This window comes from Caretta caretta, chromosome 11, assembly GCF_965140235.1.
Source record: "Caretta caretta isolate rCarCar2 chromosome 11, rCarCar1.hap1, whole genome shotgun sequence".
NCBI lineage: Eukaryota > Metazoa > Chordata > Testudines > Cheloniidae > Caretta > Caretta caretta.
In genome coordinates this window covers 29,539,158-29,558,542 of record NC_134216.1, presented here as the reverse complement: position 1 = coordinate 29,558,542, position 19,385 = coordinate 29,539,158, and the positions used below count along the sequence as shown (strand labels likewise).

The following is a 19,385-nucleotide window of genomic DNA, read 5'->3' as shown; positions in this document are numbered from 1 at the left end:
CGAGTTCAAATGGTGAAAACCCTGAACTGGGATGTGGTACAGCTCTGTAGGCAAAGAGCAACTGCTGCAACACTAGGCAAAGAGCAGCTGCTGCAACACTAGGTCCCAATCATTGGAGTGCTCATTTATGAATTTACGTATCATGGCCCCCAAAGTCCCATTAAATTTCTCCACCATGCCATTTGTTTGATGGTGGTAAGGAGTGGCAACCAAGTGATTTACCCCATGAGCTTCCCAAAGGCTTTCCATAGTTCCTGCCAGGAAATTAGTCCCTGCATCTGTGAGGATGTCGGAGGGCCAACCTACCCTGGCAAAAATGCCTGCTAGTGCCTGGCACACACTTTTAGCCCTGGTGTTGCTCAGAGCTACTGCTTCCGGCCATCGGGTGGCAAAATCCATGAAAGTCATTATGTACTGCTTTCCTCTGGGTGTCTTTTTCAGAAAAGGACTCAGAATATCTACAGCTACTCGCTGAAATGGAACTTCAATGATGGGGAGTGGCTGGAGAGGGGCTTTGACCTGGTCTTGGGGTTTTCCCACTCTTTGGCATACCTCACAAGACTGGACATAGGTAGAAACATCCTTGCCCATTCCCTCCCAGGGGAATGACCTTCCCAAACGGTCTTTGGTCCTGTTCACCCCAGCATGGCCACTAGGATGATTGCGGGCTAAGCTCAAGAGCTTGACCTGGTACTTAGTTGGAACTACCAACTGTCTCTGAGGATGCCAGTCTTCCTGGTGTTCACCAGAAAGAGTTTCCTTGTATAAAAGTCCTCTTTCTACAACAAACCTGGATCGATTAGAAGAGCTGAGAGGCGGTGGATTGCTCCGTGCTGCCGTCCAAGCTCTCTGGAGGCTTTCATCTGCTTCCTGTTCGATCTGGAACTGTTCCCTTGATGCTGGAGACTTCAGTTCCTCATTGGATTGTGGACCTAGGCTTGGTCCCTCTGGAAGCGATGTAGGGATGGGGCTGCTTCCGCTGACTGTGAATCGCTCTCCGCTGGTGCACTATGTTGGGGTTCAGGCTCCGGCTGAGCCTCTTGTGTAGGATTATCGGCTGCTGCCGGTTCAGGTTTGGTGGGGCCCTCTGGTGTTGGGGTTGCAAGTACTGGATTCAGTGCTGGCAATGGGTCTGGTGCTGGTTGTTCCGCCGGTTCCGGTTCCGGGACTGGTTCCGTCTGGGTCTCTGGGACTGGATCCACTACTGCTGTTGCAGACATTGGCTTGGGGTCCGGGTCCACCTCTGACTGGGTCCTGGTAGAAGTTTCCGGAACAGACCTAGGCATGACGGCTTGTTTAGCCTGGCTGTGGATGACATTCCCACCCTCTTGGCTAGCTTCACATGATTGGCCAAGTCTTCCCCCAACAGCATGGGAATGGGATAATCATCATAGACTGCAAAAGTCCACGTTCCTGACCAGCCCTTGTACTGGACAGGCAACTTGGCTGTCGGCAAATTGAAAGGAGTACTTGTGGCACCTTAGAGACTAACCAATTTATTTGAGCATGAGCTTTCGTGAGCTACAGCTCACTTCATCAGATGTTTACCGTGGAAACTGCAGCAGACTTTATATACACACAGAGAATATGAAACAATACCTCCTCCCACCCCACTGTCCTGCTGGTAACAGCTTATCTAAAGTGATCAACAGGTGGGCCATTTCCAGCACAAATCCACCTGGATTTGTGCTGGAAATGGCCCACCTGTTGATCACTTTAGATAAGCTATTACCAGCAGGACAGTGGGGTGGGAGGAGGTATTGTTTCATATTCTCTGTGTGTATATAAAGTCTGCTGCAGTTTCCACGGTAAACATCTGATGAAGTGAGCTGTAGCTCACGAAAGCTCATGCTCAAATAAATTGGTTAGTCTCTAAGGTGCCACAAGTACTCCTTTTCTTTTTGCGAATACAGACTAACATGGCTGTTCCTCTGAAACCTGGCAAATTGAAAGAGTTGGACTTGAAGGGTTGAATCGTCACTTGGATCTCTGGGTTAATTAAATGGAAGCATGGATAGCTGACACCTGTGCTCCGATGTCCCTCCACGCGGTGACCTTCTTCCCGCCCACACTCACAGTTTCCCTCCGCTCCGAGGCTATCTGGGAGGTATCTGGGCCTGAGGACCTCTGGTGTGATTTCGGTGCAATGAACTGTAATCTGTTGGGGTTCTTGGGGCAGTTGGCCTTTACATGCCCTGGCTCGTTACATTTAAAACACTGTCCAGCTGACGGGTCACTGGGGCGAGGTGGTTTTCTGGAGAATGGTGTGGCAGGACGATAAGGTGGCTGGAGGGTTCCTTGGGGGGTAGTTGGGGCCTTGGGCTGCCCCCGGTAGTAGGGTGTGGTCTGAGGTTGTCCCTTCTCGTATCCGCTCCAACTGCAACCAGTTTTTTTCTTTTCTGCCACCTCCACCCATTTGGCTCCAATCTCCCCCACTTCGATTACAGTTTTGGACTTCCCATCTAGGATGTATCTTTCTATTTCCTCAGGAACACCCTCTAAGAACTGCTCCATTTGCATTAGGAAGGGCAAATCTACTGGAGATTTAACACTTGCTCCCGATATCCAGGCATCCCAATGTGGTAGGCATGTCGGGTAAATGACACGTCTGGTTTCCACCTTAGGGCTCTGAACTGCAGACTGGAATGCTCGGGTGTTAGCCCCATTCTGATTCTCGCCTTGGTTTTAAACAGTTCATACTGGTTCATGTGGTCCTTAGGCATTTCAGCCGCCACCTCAGCTAAGGGTCCACCGAGCTGCGTCTGCAGCTCTACCATGTATTGGTCTGTAGAGATGCTGTACCCAAGGCAGGCCCTTTTGAAGTTTTCTAAGAAGGCCTCGGTATCATCGCCTGCCTTGTAGGTGGGGAATTTTCTGGGATGGGAAGTGGTACCTGGAGAAGGATTGCTAGGGTTTGTTGGTATATTCTGCTGAGCCTTTGCCTTCTCCATCTCCAGTGCATGCTTCCTCTCTTTTTCCTTCTCTTCCAGTTCTTTGTCCCTTGCCTCCATTTCTTTTTCCCTTGCCTCCATAGCTCTCCTGTGGGCAGCCTCTTGGTTCTTTTCTACCTCCATAGCTCTCTTGGTTTTTTTCTGCCTCTTTCACTGCCTCCATTTCTTTGTCCTTTGCCTCCATAGCTCTCCTGTGGGCAGCTTCTAGGGCTTTTTCTGCCTCTTTCACTGCCTCCAGTCTGGTTAACTCCAATTTGTGTTATGTCTTGGTTTCTGTCATGTTTGCCTCTCTGTTTTTAACTAACTTTACACCCTAAAGTTAGAAATAAAACAAACAAAAAACTTGGCTTGTAAAATTTTGCTCTGCTGTAACCGGATACCTATGTTCTCTGATAGTGATTGTCAGCCTACAGAAAAATCCTTAAAAAAAACAAAACAAAACAAAACAAAACAAAAAAAACTTAACGCCTTTGTCTCCAGGCAAATAGACGGAAAATCCCTCTAGTTGCTCTTAGGTTAAAAAAAAAAACAACACTTCAGGTCTGTGAAGACTTGTGAATTTCCCTGCAGGAGGTTAACTACCCTGCCCTTAGGTAGAGAGAACTCCAGCTCACCAAAGACAATTCCCTTTTGTCTCTGCTCTGGCCCCCAAGCAGAGACAAAAAGAAAACTAACTGCTTTCAGCTCAAAACCTGCTTTCCAGCAGCCCAAAGGAAAAAAAAAATCCTTTTAAAATCTGTGCTTCTGGTTCAAAAAATCAAAATGATTTCAAGTTAATCCCACCGCTCTGCCACCATGTCAAGGTTCCTTCCCCACTCTGAACTCTAGGGTACAGATGTGGGGACCTGCAGGAAAACCCCCTAAGCTTAGGTTAAAACTTCCCCAAGGTACAAACTATTTTACCTTTTGCCCTTGGACTTTATTGCTGCCACCACCAAGCATCTAACAAACATATAACAGGGAAAGAGCCCTTTTGGAAACGTCTTTCCCTCCAAAAAATCCTTCCCAAACCCTACACCCCCTTTCCTGAGGAAGGTTTGATAAAAATCTTCACCAATTTGCATAGGTGAACACAGACCCAAACCCTTGGATAACAATGAAAAAGCAATCAGCTTCTTAAAAGAAGAATTTTAATTGAAGAAAAAAGCAAAAGAATCACCTCTGTAAAATCAGGGTGGTAAATACCTTACAGGGTAATCAGATTCAAAACAGAGAATCCCTCTAGACAAAACCTTAAGTTACAAAAAGACACAAAAACAGGAATATACATTCCATTTAGCACAGCTTATTTTATCAGCCATTTAAACAAAACAGAATCTAACGCATATCTAGCTAGATCACTTACTAAGTTCTAAGACTGCATTCCTTTTCTGTTACCGGGAAAAGCATCACACAGATAGAAAGAGCCTTTGTTTCTCCCCGCCCCCCCCCTCCAGCTTTGAAAGTATCTTGTCTCCTCATTGGTCCTTTTGGTCAGGTGCCAGCGAGGTTATCCTAGCTTCTTAACCCTTTACAGGTGAAAGGGTTTTTCCTCTGGCCAGGAGGAATTTTAAAGGTGTTTACCCTTCCCTTTATATTTATGACACAGCCGCAAAAAGAAAAGGAGTACTTGTGGCACCTTAGAGACTAACAAATTTATTTGAGCATAAGCTTTCGTGAGCTACAGCTCACTTCATTGGATGCATTCAGTGGAAAATACAGTGGGGAGATTTATATACACAGAGAACATGAAACAATGGGTGTTACCATACACACTGTAACAAGAGTGATCAGGTAAGGTGAGCTATTACCAGCAGGAGAGCGGGGGGTGGGGGAAAAGTGGACACTACGGTGCTAATAAGGTGAGGCCATTTCCAGCAGTTGACAAGAATGTCTGAGGAACAGCCGGGGGAAGGAGGGTTTTACTTTACCAGTCCAGACAAGAGATCCACTTCCAGGATAGTCACATAAACACTATCCTATACCGGAAACCTACTGATCGCTATGCCTACCTACATGCCTCCAGCTTTCATCCAGACCACACCACACGATCCATGGTCTACAGCCAAGCTCTACGATACAACCGCATTTGCTCCAACCCCTCAGACAGAGACAAACACCTACAAGATCTCTATCAAGCATCCTTACAACTACAATACCCACCTGCGGAAGTGAAGAAACAGATGGACAGAGCCAGAAGAGGACCCAGAAGTTACCTACTACAGGACAGGCCCAACAAAGAAAATAACAGAACGCCACTAGCCGTCACCTTCAGCCCCTGACTAAAACCTCTCCAATGCATCATCAAGGATCTACAACCTATCCTGAAGGACGACCCATCACTCTCACAGATCTTGGGAGACAGGCCAGTCCTTGCTTATAGACAGCCTCCCAACCTGAAGCGAATACTCACCAGCAACCACACAACAGAACCACTAACCCAGGAACCTATCCTTGCAACAAAGCCCGTTGCCAACCGTGTCCACATATCTATTCAGGGGACACCATCATAGGGCCTAATCACATCAGCCACACTATCACAGGCTTGTTCACCTGCACATCTACCAATGTGATATATGCTATCTTGTGCCAGCAATGCCCCTCTGCCATGTATATTGGCCAAACTGGACAGTCTCTACGTAAAAGAATAAATGGACACAAATCAGACGTCAAGAATTATAACATTCAAAAACAAGTTGGAGAACACTTCAATCTCTTTGGTCACTCGATTACAGACCTAAAAGTAGCAATTCTTCAACAAAAAAACTTCAAAAACAGACTCCAAGGAGAGACTGCTGAATTGGAATTAATTTGCAAACTGGATACAATTAACTTAGGCTTGAATAAAGACTGGGAGTAGATGGGTCATGACACAAAGTAAAACTATTTCCCCATGTTTATTTCCCCCCCTCCTAGTTTCTCAGATGTTCTTGTTAGGTGCTGGAAATGGCCCACCTTGATTATCACTACAAAAGGTTCCTCCCCGCCTCCTGCTCGTAATAGCTCACCTTACCTGATCATTCTCATTACAGTGTGTATGGTAACACCCATTGTTTCATGTTCTCTGTGTATATAATCTCTCCACTGTATTTTCCACTGAATGCATCCAATGAAGTGAGCTGTAGCTCATGAAAGCTTATGCTCGAATAAATTTGTTAGTCTGTAAGGTGCCACAAGTCCTCCTTTTCTTACTTTTTTTTTTAAACCAAAAAGGCATTCAACACATCAGCTTTGTCTGTTTCATCCATTATTTTCTCTCCTTCCCCATTAAGTAATAGACATATACTGTCCTGTGTCTCTCTCACTTCTGCTTTTTTCAGATTTCCAGTATTATTATCTATAGGTGCAAAAATCCACCTTTGCTGCTCAGCAGGCAGCCAGCAGCTGAAATTGACAAGCAAGAGTTTTAGTTCACAGATGCTGCCTGAGTTTTTGTTCCCGTTTCCATAGAAACTGAGGCCATATTGATGAAAATATGGTGTTTTTAATGACTATTTTATAATTTTCACATACCCAGGTTTACCATTCTGACATTCTCTTCCAAAACTCTATTATTTCATGCTTATTAAGTACGTTCTCTCTAACACCATGTTTGACTTACTTTTTAAGTAGTTAGACTAAAAAGCTTACTGTGGATTTTACTTTGCATAGCAATTCCAAATTCTTACAATGTTGAGGTTACTTTGCTGAATGTAAGAAAAACACAAACCCTTTTGATTGCTGTTCTACCAGTAGTTATCTTTTTGCACAAGTATTTAGAGCTTTTAAAAGTCAGCTCAGATAAAACATAAAATAATATTTCAAATAGTAAATTATCTGACATTTAAAGAGGTCTCTGCACTTTGTTGCATTAAAATCTGCTGTTTGTTAGGAATGTTTGTGATACTCACCTGTAAACTACACCACCAGATGACAGGGCATAAACGAATAAACCGATTTGTCAAAAATGACCTCACTTATATTACCACATAAATGCTACTGGAAAGCATTTTCTCCAACTAATGCACATTATTTTCATTTTAAAAGTATTAGTCACAAGCATTATTTTTCCAACATGCCATGCAGTTAAAAATATAAACCTTTAGATCTGAACATTTATGAAGAGGCATCCCCTTATGAAGCATGCAAAAGAAAAGCAGCAGTATGTTTAAAATAAAAAGATCGGGTGTGGGGAACATTTCAAAGCATTTAATTGAGAATGCTACAGAAATTCTAGCTATTTAGCAATGCCCCCATATTCACAATGTATTTTAACTTAACCAAAAGAAATAATTCATACCTCACCAAGTGAATAATAGCGTCTTGGAATCTGGGAGTCTGGATAGATGTTTTCTAGGTACCATGAAAAGGGTTTACACTTCAGATTTTCTCTTAGTGCTTTTCTGACTGACACATCACCATAATCCACTTTGACAACACCTGGAATTTTTCAGAGAAATACATAATCAATGTATAGTATTCTATACAGCCACACAAATATGTCACTGATCATTTTATCATTTTCTAATTCTTATAATTATAGATCAACAAGATACAATTGTATGTAGCAGCTGTTACAACACTGATATTTTTGCTGCCATCCACTTTAGGAAATTAAGGGCTAATAAAAACAATATTTGTTCTATTTATAATTTGCTAATATGGAAAAATATAGCCATACAAATGTCTTGGTTCCCATGTTGGATAGTTAATTACATATGGCATGAAATATTATTAATTTACTATCTCAGAATCAAAATTAAATTTGAACTAACCTAAATGACTGAAATCAATATCAATTTATCCAGCTTCATTTTATATAAAAAGATTTCAATGCAGATTATTTTAAGTGCTACGGTTTTCTTTTGCTTTAGTTTACCAGTGGTTCTATGTGCTTTGATTTTCTAAGAAAGAAAGAAAAAAATAGCCATCTAATTTTTAAGTACAGATTTAAAAGGCATCTTGCTGGGGTTTTAAAATTTAACTAATTGTTTTGAGAAAAATAACTTGAAAGGAAGATGGATTATTTTATCAAACCCTCAAAAATTAGTTCATTGTCTTTAAAAAGTTGACCAACTGTCATAAAGAACCCACTCTCTTACTACAAGTATGGAAGTAACAGTGCTGCTTTTTTCAATCAATTTTGTTATTTCTATGGGAGAAAATCCTGCCTTTCTTTTCCGCTACTCTATGGGTGCATGCAGCCCATGAGGCACTGAGAACTAATGCTCCACACCTGCAACATAACAACCAGCACAAGCTGGTGCAGACAGTCTCATAATTTGCTCTTGTTATAAACCAACAGCAAATTACTACCCCTTGGAACAAGAGAAACAAGGAGGAGATTGTGCCTTAAAGAGGTGTCCCAGAGGCACAATGCCTTCTGGTGCTACTGTGGCATGGTGCAGTGTACACATTGCCCCTTACTCACGGATGAGCCTAAAGGCACAGTCAAGTGCTAATATCTGTTCATTAAAATAAACACAATCACGATACAATCTGCTTTTCTACTCTATGATCTTTCTTTCTGCTTACAGTCAATATATGCTCAGAAAGTCATGTTCTCAGCAATCTAATTTGCATCTTATTTCCATTTTTCTGGTTATAGGATTTGACATTGCTATTGTCATTCACAGAAGTTATAACACAAGAAAGTGATTTCAATGGTTGTGGGATAAATTAACATTCCTACTTCTTAAATTTTACACTTTTATGTTTGCAATCTAAATCTGGTTGTTATTATTCATTCTCCCCTCTCCCTTTGTGTTTGACTGTTTCTAAAGGACTTCTCTGGAAAGAAAAGAACGGACCAATATACTGACAGGTTCTCTGGAAACTATACAGGTCCCAATTTCTTCTCTCTGTTACATCTATGTAAATCCAAAGTAATTCAATTGATTCATTTACTACAGGATAATAAGAAATCAATAAGATGAAATTCAATAAAGACAAGTGCAATGTACTACACTTAGGAAGGAAAAAAATCAAATGCACAAACACAAAATGGGAAATAACGGGCTAGGCAGCAGTACTGCAGAGAAACATCTAGGGGTTATAATGGATCACAAATTGAATATGAGCCAATAATGTAATGCTATTGCAAAAAAGGCAAATGTCAATATAGGGTAGTATTAACAGGAGTGTCATATGCAAGAGGCGGGAGACAATTGTTCCACTCTATTTGGCAGTGGTGATACCTCAGCCAGAGATCTGTGTCCAGTTTTGGGTGGTATAGTTTAAGAAAGATGTGGACAAACAGAGTACAGAGGACAGCAACAAAAATAAGAGGTTTAGAAGACATGACCTGTGAGGAAAGGCCAAAAAAAAATTCATATTTAGTCTAGAGAACAAAAGGCTGAGGGGGAACCTGATACAGACTTCCAATACGTAAAAAGTTCTTATAAAGAGGATTGTGATCAATTGGCCTCTATGTCCACAGAGGGTAGAAGTGGTAGTAATTGGCTTAGTTGGCAGTAAGGGAGATCTGGGTAGATATTAGAAAAAAACCCTCTCTCTTTGTAAGGACAGGTAATCTCTGGAACATGTTATGTAGGGACGCTGTGGAGTCCCCGTCATTGGGGCGTTTTAAGACTGGTTAGACAGACAATGGTCAGGGATGGTCTAGGTATACTTAATCTTGCCTCAGCATTGGGAGATGAACTAGATGACTTCTGGAGGTCCCTTCTAGCTGTGCATTTTTATGACGCTAAGATCAATGTAATTATTCAGTGAAATTTGTTCCACTGCTGCTAAACAGCTATACTGTTTCCTGAGGCTCCCAGCTTTAGAATGGTTGATAGCTATTTTTTTTTTAGGTTTAGAGTTTCATGAGATAATCGATTTTAAACTCACAACATTCTAATTACCTTTGTCTCTCCCCTTTGATTTTGACATGCCTTTAGTACTGGTTATCTTGAGAGCTATTAAACACAGAATCAGTGGTGTAGACCATACAAAAGCTTGTAACCTCAGCTTTCAAATGGTATAAAGCATAGCTCTCTATGCCCTGGTCTACACTAGGACTTTAGGTCGAATTTAGCAGCGTTAAATCGATTTAAACCTGCACCCGTCCACACAATGAAGCCCTTTATTTCGACTTAAAGGGCTCTTAAAATCGATTTCCTTACTCCACCCCTGACAAGTGGATTAGCGCTTAAATCGACGTTGCCGGCTCGAATTTGGGGTACTGTGGACACAATTCGATGGTATTGGCCTCCGGGAGCTATCCCAGAGTGCTCCATTCTGACCGCTCTGGACAGCGCTCTCAACTCAGATGCACTGGCCAGGTAGACAGGAAAAGAACCGCGAACTTTTGAATCTCATTTCCTGTTTGGCCAGCGTGGCAAGCTGCAGGTGACCATGCAGAGCTCATCAGCACAGGTGACCATGATGGAGTCCCAGAATCGCAAAAGAGCTCCAGCATGGACCGAACGGGAGGTACGGGATCTGATCGCTGTTTGGGGAGAGGAATCCGTGCTATCAGAACTCCGTTCCAGTTTTCGAAATGCCAAAACCTTTCTGAAAATCTCCCAGGGCATGAAGGACAGAGGCCATAACAGGGACCCGAAGCAGTGCCGCGTGAAACTGAAGGAGCTGAGGCAAGCCTACCAGAAAACCAGAGAGGCGAACAGCCGCTCTGGGTCAGAGCCCCAAACATGCCGCTTCTATGATGAGCTGCATGCCATTTTAGGGGGTTCAGCCACCACTACCCCAGCCGTGTTGTTTGACTCCTTCAATGGAGATGGAGGCAATACGGAAGTAGGTTTTGGGGATGAAGAAGATGATGATGAGGAGGAGGTTGTAGATAGCTCACAGCAAGCAAGTGGAGAAACCAGTTTTCCCGACAGCCAGGAACTGTTTCTCACCCTAGACCTGGAGCCAGTACGCCCCGAACCCACCCAAGGCTGCCTCCTGGACCCAGCAGGCGGAGAAGGGACCTCTGGTGAGTGTACCTTTTAAAATGCTATACATGGTTTAAAAGCAAGCATGTGAAAGGATTACTTTGCCCTGGCATTTGCGGTTCTCCTAGATGTAGTCCTAAAGCCTTTGCAAAAGGTTTCTGGGGAGGGCAGCCTTATTTCGTCCTTCATGGTAGGACACTTTACCACTCCAGGCCAGTAACACGTACTCGGGAATCACTGTAGAACAAAGCATTGCAGTGTATGTTTGCTGGCATTCAACCAAAATCCGTTCTTTATCTCTCTGTGTTATCCTCAGGAGAGTGAGATATAATTCATGGTCACCTGGTTGAAATAGAGTGCTTTTCTTCAGGGGACACTCAGAGGAGCCCATTCCTGCTGGGCTGTTTGCCTGTGGCTAAACAGAAATGTTCCCCGCTGTTAGCCACAGGGAGGGGAGAAGGTTGAGGGGGTAGTCACGCGGTGGGAGGAGGCAAAATGCGACCTTGTAACGAAAGCACATGTGCTATGTATGTAATGTTAACAGCAAGGTTTACCCTGAAAGAGTGTAGCGACTGTTTTATAAAATGTGTCTTTTTAAATACCGCTGTCCCTTTTTTTTTCTCCACCAGCTGCATGTGTTTCAATGATCACAGGATCTTCTCCTTCCCAGAGGCTAGTGAAGCTTAGAAAGAAAAAAAAACGCACTCGCGATGAAATGTTCTCCGAGCTCATGCTGTCCTCCCACACTGACAGAGCACAGACGAATGCGTGGAGGCAAATAATGTCAGAGTGCAGGAAAGCACAAAATGACCGGGAGGAGAGGTGGAGGGCTGAAGAGAGTAAGTGGCGGGCTGAAGAGAGTAAGTGGCGGGCTGAAGACAGGGCTGAAGCTCAAAGGTGGCGGCAGCATGATGAGAGGAGGCAGGATTCAATGCTGAGGCTGCTGCAGGACCAAACCAGTATGCTCCAGTGTATGGTTGAGCTGCAGCAAAGGCAGCTGGAGCACAGACTGCCACTGCTGCCCCTCTGTAACCAACCGCCCTCCTCCCCAAGTTCCATAGTCTCCACACCCAGACGCCCAAGCACGCGGTGGGGGGGCCTCCGGCCAACCAGCCACTCCACCACAGAGGATTGCCCAAAAAAAAGAAGGCTGTCATTCAATAAATTTTAAAGTTGTAAACTTTTAAAGTGCTGTGCTTAAAGTGCTGTGTGGCATTTTCCTTCCCTCCTCCACCACCCCTCCTGGGATACCTTGGTAGTCATCCCCCTATTTGTGTGATGAATGAATAACGAATGCATGACTGTGAAGCAGAAATGACTTTATTGCCTCTGCAAGCAATGATTAAAGGGAGGAGGGGAGGGTGGTTAGCTTACAGGGAAGTAGAGTGAACCAAGGGGCGGGGGGTTTCATCAAGGAGAAACAAACAGAACTTTCACACCGTAGCCTGGCCAGTCATGAAACTGGTTTTCAAAGCTTCTCTGATGCGTACCGCGCCCTCCTGTGCTCTTCTAACAGCCCTGGTGTCTGGCTGCGCGTAACCAGCAGCTAGGCGATTTGCCTCAACCTCCCACCCCGCCATAAACGTCTCCCCCTTACTCTCACAGATATTGTGGAGCACACAGCAAGCAGTAATAACAGTGGGAATATTGGTTTCGCTGAGGTCTAAGCGAGTCAGTAAACTGCGCCAGCGCGCCTTTAAACGTCCAAATGCACATTCTACCACCATTCTGCACTTGCTCAGCCTGTAGTTGAACAGCTCCTGACTACTGTCCAGGCTGCCTGTGTACGGCTTCATGAGCCATGGCATTAAGGGGTAGGCTGGGTCCCCAAGGATACATATAGGCATTTCAACATCCCCAACAGTTATTTTCTGGTCTGGGAATAAAGTCCCTTCCTGCAGCTTTTGAAACAAACCAGAGTTCCTGAAGATGCGAGCATCATGCACCTTTCCCGGCCATCCCACGTTGATGTTGGTGAAACGTCCCTTGTGATCCACCAGAGCTTGCAGCACTATCGAAAAGTACCCCTTGCAGTTTATGTACTCGGCGGCTTGGTGCTCCGGTGCCAAGATAGGGATATGGGTTCCATCTATAGCCCCACCACAGTTAGGGAATCCCATTGCAGCAAAGCCATCCACTATGACCTGCACATTTCCCAGGGTCACTACCCTTGATATCAGCAGATCTTTGATTGCGTGGGCTACTTGCATCACAGCAGCCCCCACAGTAGATTTGCCCACTCCAAATTGATTCCCAACTGACCGGTAGCTGTCTGGCGTTGCAAGCTTCCACAGGGCTATCGCCACTCGCTTCTCAACTGTGAGGGCTGCTCTCATCTTGGTATTCATCCGCTTCAGGGCAGGGGAAAGCAAGTCACAAAGTTCCATGAAAGTGCCCTTACGCATGCAAAAGTTTCGTAGCCACTGGGAATCGTCCCAGACCTGCAACACTATGCGGTCCCACCAGTCTGTGCTTGTTTCCCGAGCCCAGAATCGGCGTTCCACAGCATGAACCTGCCCCATTAGCACCATGATGCATGCATTGTCAGGGCCCATGCTTTCAGAGAAATCTGTGTCCATGTCCTGATCACTCACGGGACCGCGCTGACGTCACCTCCTCGCCCGGTATCGCGTTGCCATGTTCTGGTGCTGCATATACTGCTGGATAATGCGTGTGGTGGTTAATGTGCTCCTAATTGCCAAAGTGAGCTGAGCGGCCTCCATGCTTGCCTTGGTATGGCGTCCGCACAGAAAAAAGGCGCGGAACGATTGTCTGCCGTTGCTCTGACGGAGGGAGGGGCGACTGACGACACGGCTTACAGGGTTGGCTTCAGGGAGCTAAAATCAACAAAGGGGGTGGCTTTACATCAAGGAGTATTTCAGGCAGGACTTCACGGAGGGTTCCAATAAGAAATGGTGCACCTAAGTTATTGTCCTTATTGGAACAAGAAGGTTAGCCTGGCCTCTGATTGATACATGGCTAGATTTACCTCGCTGCACCTTCTCTGTAAGTGACTGCAGTGTGATCTAGAAGAATGAGTCCCCTAGACAGGGGAGGGGGGGAAGCAAATGAGTACAAAACAAATCTGGTCTATTTCTTGTTTTGATCCACTCCATCTATCTTTTACATCTTTGGCTGGCAGCAGACGGTGCAGAAGGACTGCATGCCATCCACATCTCATGGCTGCTCAGCAGAAGATGGTACAGTACGACTGCTAGCAGTCCGTATCGCCTGCCCGCTCACCATAAGACGGTTCAATAGGACTGACTGCAGGACTAAAGAGAATGACCTGGTCAAGTCACTCCAAATTTAGTCCCTGTGCCCATGTCTGCCCAGGCGCTCCTGATCGACCTCACAGAGGTGACCAGGAGCACCTCAGACATGACGATGACGGCTACCAGTCGTACTGTACCGTCTGCTGCCACAAGGCAAGGGGTTGCTGCTACTGTGTAGCAATGCCGTACCACGTCTGCCAGCACCCAGGAGACATAGGGTGACGGTTACCTGAGCGGGCTCCATGCTTGCCATGGTATGGCGTCTGCACAGGTAACTCAGGAAAAAAGGCGCGAAATGATTGTCTGCCCTTGCTTTCACGGGGGGAGGGAGGGAGGGAACGGGGGGCTGACGATATGTACCCAGAACCACCCGCGACAATGTTTTAGCCCCATCAGGCATTGGGATCTCAACCCAGAATTCCAATGGGCAGCGGAGACTGCGGGAACTGTGGGATAGCTACCCACAGTGCAACGCTCCGGAAGTCGACGCTTGCCTCGGTACTGTGGAAGCGCTCCGCCGAGTTAATGCACTTAATGCACTTAGAGCATTTTCTGTGGGGACACACACACTCGAATATATAAAACCGATTTCTAAAAAACCGACTTCTATAAATTCAACCTAATTTCGTAGTGTAGACATACCCTATTTCTAGCAGTTAATGAGAAAAAATGGCTGCCAAAATATGCTGTAATCATGCACAAACTACCTTTCTACTTGTCAAAAACTATGTAGGGTGCCTTTCTGTGCAGAAGCTTTAGTTCCAAACTTGATAAAGCACAAGGAGATGCGGTTGACAGGCAAGTCTCTTTGCATTTGGAAAAAGAGAATGGGTCCTCGGTCTGGGGGTAATTAGCAGAAGATAAATAAAGGTTATAATCCACTACAAGATACATTTGCCTCTCAGTCACAGTCTAGATCAGGTTTTCCTAAGGATAGAGATGTCTGGAGGCTGCAGTGGAAAATATTTTAATAGAGCTCTGGCTTAAAAGAGTTTAGTTGTTCAAAAAAAGTTTTGGATAATTTCTTAAAATGAAGACAATCTGTATAAACCCAGAAAAATGAACTCTGACAATATATTAGCCATCTAATTTTTTATCTTTTGAGTTCATTAACAAAAGTGTGTTTCACAGCTACGAAAATTTTCTTGACAGTTATCTGATCATATTAATGATGCACACCAATGGTAATTTTCAGTTTATACAAAAATAATCTTGCTGAGTTTGCATTTCATCAGCTTTCCTATTTGTTAATACAAAGAGAAAGCCTAATCATGAACGAATGAAATAAAAAATACCTAATGTGACAGTGGAAAATTACTACTACTCTGTCTCATCTTATCTGAGAAATAACGTTCTAACTGACTTTATGGCTCACCTTTATTTGGAATAAAAAGATAAGATATTTTGTGAGGTTCAGACTTGAATGAATAAATGTTTCTATTTGTTATTTTATTTACTGTCAAAATTTAACAGCTGTTCAAAGTGATAATTACCTCATTTTTGCACGTATATTTGGAAATTAAAGAAATAAGTTTAGCATTTTGTTCGGAAAGTACTAAGGCCCGTTTTCATTCTCGACTTATCTGTTGTGAGAGTAAGTTCTATAGTCCAGGGCTAGCTCCTTTATCGTCCACTAATGAGCCTTGCTCTTCTGGTCAACACTTTCATGGTTCCAATGGAATCTACCTGGTGTGAGTAGTCATAACTGAGGAGGGAGAGGCACTCCCTCAGATACCTAGGGCCAGTTCCATGGATGGCTTCGAATGTTAGGACTGAGACCTTCCAAAGGCCTCTCTATGCAAGAGGAACCCAGTGCAGAGAGCATTGCTTGGCTGAGATGTGTTCATAGCAACCCATGTTGCTAAACTGGATTACTGAATTCTCTACCAGTTGGTGCTTTTCAGGGTGTGCTGCTTCATCCCTAGAGATAATGGGTTGGAATACTCAAACGTACAAGTCATGTAGCCAAATCTATGTCCAATAGAATGGGACAATCTCTGGTCACTTATACATGGCTATAGGTTTGTTTTTTTGCCACCGTGGTTATATTGACTTCAAGAGGGTTGTGCATGGCCATAGGGGTCCTCCCATGCAGATCAGATTGTATGATTGGGACCTAAAACAGAGGTTCTCAAACTTCTTTACAGTGTGGGATACAACTCAATAGGCAGACTGCCTCATGGATACCTTCCTTCCTATCGACCATGAGATAGCATCCATCTGGCAATGTCAGTAATTAATTATATGTAACGGCATTAACAGATAAGAACTCAAAGCATTTCAAATGAGCTATAGTGAGCAGCACAAGAGCATGCAATACTCTGCAGAACTTCAACAAGGGATCCACAGCTCAGTTTGAGAACTGATGCACTCAAAACACAAAACAGATGAAGGGATAGGGGGAAATCCAAACAAGTAAGGTGGCCAGATGGTGGCTGGCTACATCCTACTAGTAGATTCCCATTCAAATTAAAGGAATATATAGACTGTCTCCAACTATCTCACAACTTCGCAATATTTAGTCTATTGATTTCTTCTGGATATCATGGTAGATGAACATGTACAGGAAGGATCTGAATAAGAAGGCGATAGTCTTGTGAACCAGATACAGGTGGGTGTTCCATATGTAGGAGACAGCATGGAAGAAACCACATAAATGTCTGCAGTCAAAGCAAACAAATATATATTATGGGCCTTCTGCCCTTGATAGCATGCAAATTAAGAGAGAAGTCCACATCTGAGAGCAAAATATGGCCCCAAATCTGAGTTATGACTTCACAAACAAGGAATTTCAAGGCTTGCAAGTGTTTCTACAGCCTGTGATTACTACTCCCTTATTTAAATTAACTGTTTTATTTCAATTAGTTTACCACATTGCAGACTAACATTGAAAAATGAGGCATTAGCCACTTGAACCGATTATTTTGTTTGCAACACAACAATCTGAATCTTCATTTTTAAATAGCTGTACAATAGTATATGCTATTGTAACTGCCAATGTATTGCCCAGTTGCATTTAATTTCCTAACTATAATGCATCTGCAGAAGTGACACTACCCAGAGCAGACTGGCAATTACTGTAGCCTTTACATGTTCTCACATGGTTACTAGAAAGAAATCCACACTGTAACATTCATATATGTTTCACGGAATAAGCTTCCTGACAATCAGTCAATCTCAGTAATAAACACATTTGATGCTGACTATTGACAAACTATGCAATACAAATTGGAAAAGGAAGTATAAATGTTTTCTGATTGAAATTTGATTTCAAAAAGTTAACTGCACATCTCTTGCTATAAGAGCAGGCTGTGTATGCTATTAATTGGCTAGCAGGGGATGTTACGCAAACACGTATTGGAAACTTCTTTTTGGAAACAAAGCATGCCATTCCTTTGATATGCCCGGGTACAAATGGGGAAGACGGAAGAGTCCTAAACATGGGTCTTAGGATAGTAATTGTGGTTGTATGCTGTTCCTTGACTGGGCAGTAGCAATATAATATTTCATCCCCTCTCAACATTTTCTACTGTCAGATATTCCACAAAGGGTGGTAGTTGTAAAAGCACACAGTGTTGGCCCAACCTTGCTACCATTGCCTTCAATGGGGAAAGAGTCAATCAACCCCAGAAGCTTTGGAAAAGCCCACCCAGAACATATGCTGAGACTGTATAAGGTACAACTGATGAGGTAATGTGCACACTGCTCAGCTTTAGAACTTTTCAACAGCTAGTCAAAAGAACAAAATCCAGTCATAATGAGAAAAGAAGTGTGTCAGGCATATAATTTTAGTACCAAAAGGAGGGAGGTTTTATATAGCCAATATCTTAACCTTTACACAGGGAAATGTGATAAGCTGACATTCTTTTCATTTTCTACTTCCTTATCAAGTTGACTTTTTTTGCAGGTTTGCCTATAATTTGTCAAAGACGACCACAATAGTCATCTAATGACAGGCATTGCCAGTTCTGCTGGCACCCTTCTAGGCCTCAGGGAAAGAATGGGCCAGTCAAGGTGCATTGAAATAATGGGAAGAAGCATGCAGGCCATTCCAATGACACCGTCTAATTTGAGTTATTTTAAGACCGGGAATTAAAAACAAAAAAACCCAATGACTGACTAAAGCTCATGCTGAAGAAGTAAGTGCCTATATTCTTGAGTCTACTCTAATTTTATATGCAGTACAGTTATAGCTGTGTCGGTCCCAGGATATCAGGGAGACAAGGAGCGTGAGGTAATATTTTTATTGGACGAAGAAAAAGAAGAAGCTTGTGGCTCGAAAGCTTGTGTAGCTTGAAAAGCTTCTCTCTCTCGCTAACAGAAGTTGGTCCAATAAAAGATATTATATCAGCCGCCTTGTCTATCTAATTTTAGATGACACCTACTAGTGACTGGGCTTCCACTGTACCTCTTGAAAAACTATTTGTCTGTTTAATTACACGCAGTGTTACCAAAAGTTTGATTCATCATCTTACTCTCAGTCAGAACCCCTTGGACTACCCCAACAATCAATTCTTTGGTGTTTGCAGCCTTCAAATACTAATAGTTACTATAATCACTTGAGTCCTCATCTAGTCAAGTTATACTTGTTTAGCTCAATTATTTTTGTCCTTGTCTGAATTTCATCCACTCTCTAGATACCATGGGGTAGTGAGATGTCTAGAAAATGTTTTTTTGTTGGAAAATGCAGATTTGATATTTCCAACACACCTCTGAACAACATACTAATCCACAGAGACCTCCCTACCAACACTACAAAAAGAAGGATTCTAGGTGGACTCCTCCTGAAGGTCGAGACAGCAGACTGGACTTCTACATAGAGTGCTTCCACCAACATGCACGGGCTGAAATTGTGGAAAAGCAGCATCACTTGCCCCACAACCTCAGCCGTGCACATCACTGCCATCCACAGCCTCAGAAACAACTCTGACATCATAATCAGAAAGGCTGACAAAGGAGGTGCTGTTGCCATCATGAATAGGTCAGAATATAAACAAGAGGCTGTTCGGCAGCTCTCCAACACCACTTTCTACAAGCCATTACCCTCTGATCCCACTGAGAGTTACCAAAAGAAACTACAGCATTTGCTCAAGAAACTCCCTGAAAAAGCACAAGATCAAATCCACACAGACACACCCCTGGAACTCCGACCTGGGATATTCTATCTACTACCCAAGATCCATAAACCTGGAAATCCTGGGCGCCCCATCATCTCAGGCATTGGCACCCTGACATCAGGATTGTCTGGCTATGTAGACTCCCTCCTCAGGCCCTACGCTACCAGCACTCCCAGCTACCTT

The 19,385-nt window shown here is 43.8% G+C and overlaps 1 protein-coding gene across 6 annotated transcripts in view; it reads right to left on the bottom strand.

Annotated features, from left to right (window-relative positions):
• Nucleotides 1-19,385, bottom strand: part of GALNT13 (polypeptide N-acetylgalactosaminyltransferase 13) — a 360,457-nt gene that overhangs the window by 65,381 nt on the left and 275,691 nt on the right. For all 6 annotated transcript variants that reach the window (XM_048869442.2, XM_075117832.1, XM_048869440.2 and 3 more), the window contains one exon: nucleotides 7,210-7,349. In XM_048869442.2, the coding sequence (XP_048725399.1) occupies nucleotides 7,210-7,349 (140 nt within the window). The remainder of the gene's footprint in view (nucleotides 1-7,209; nucleotides 7,350-19,385) is intronic.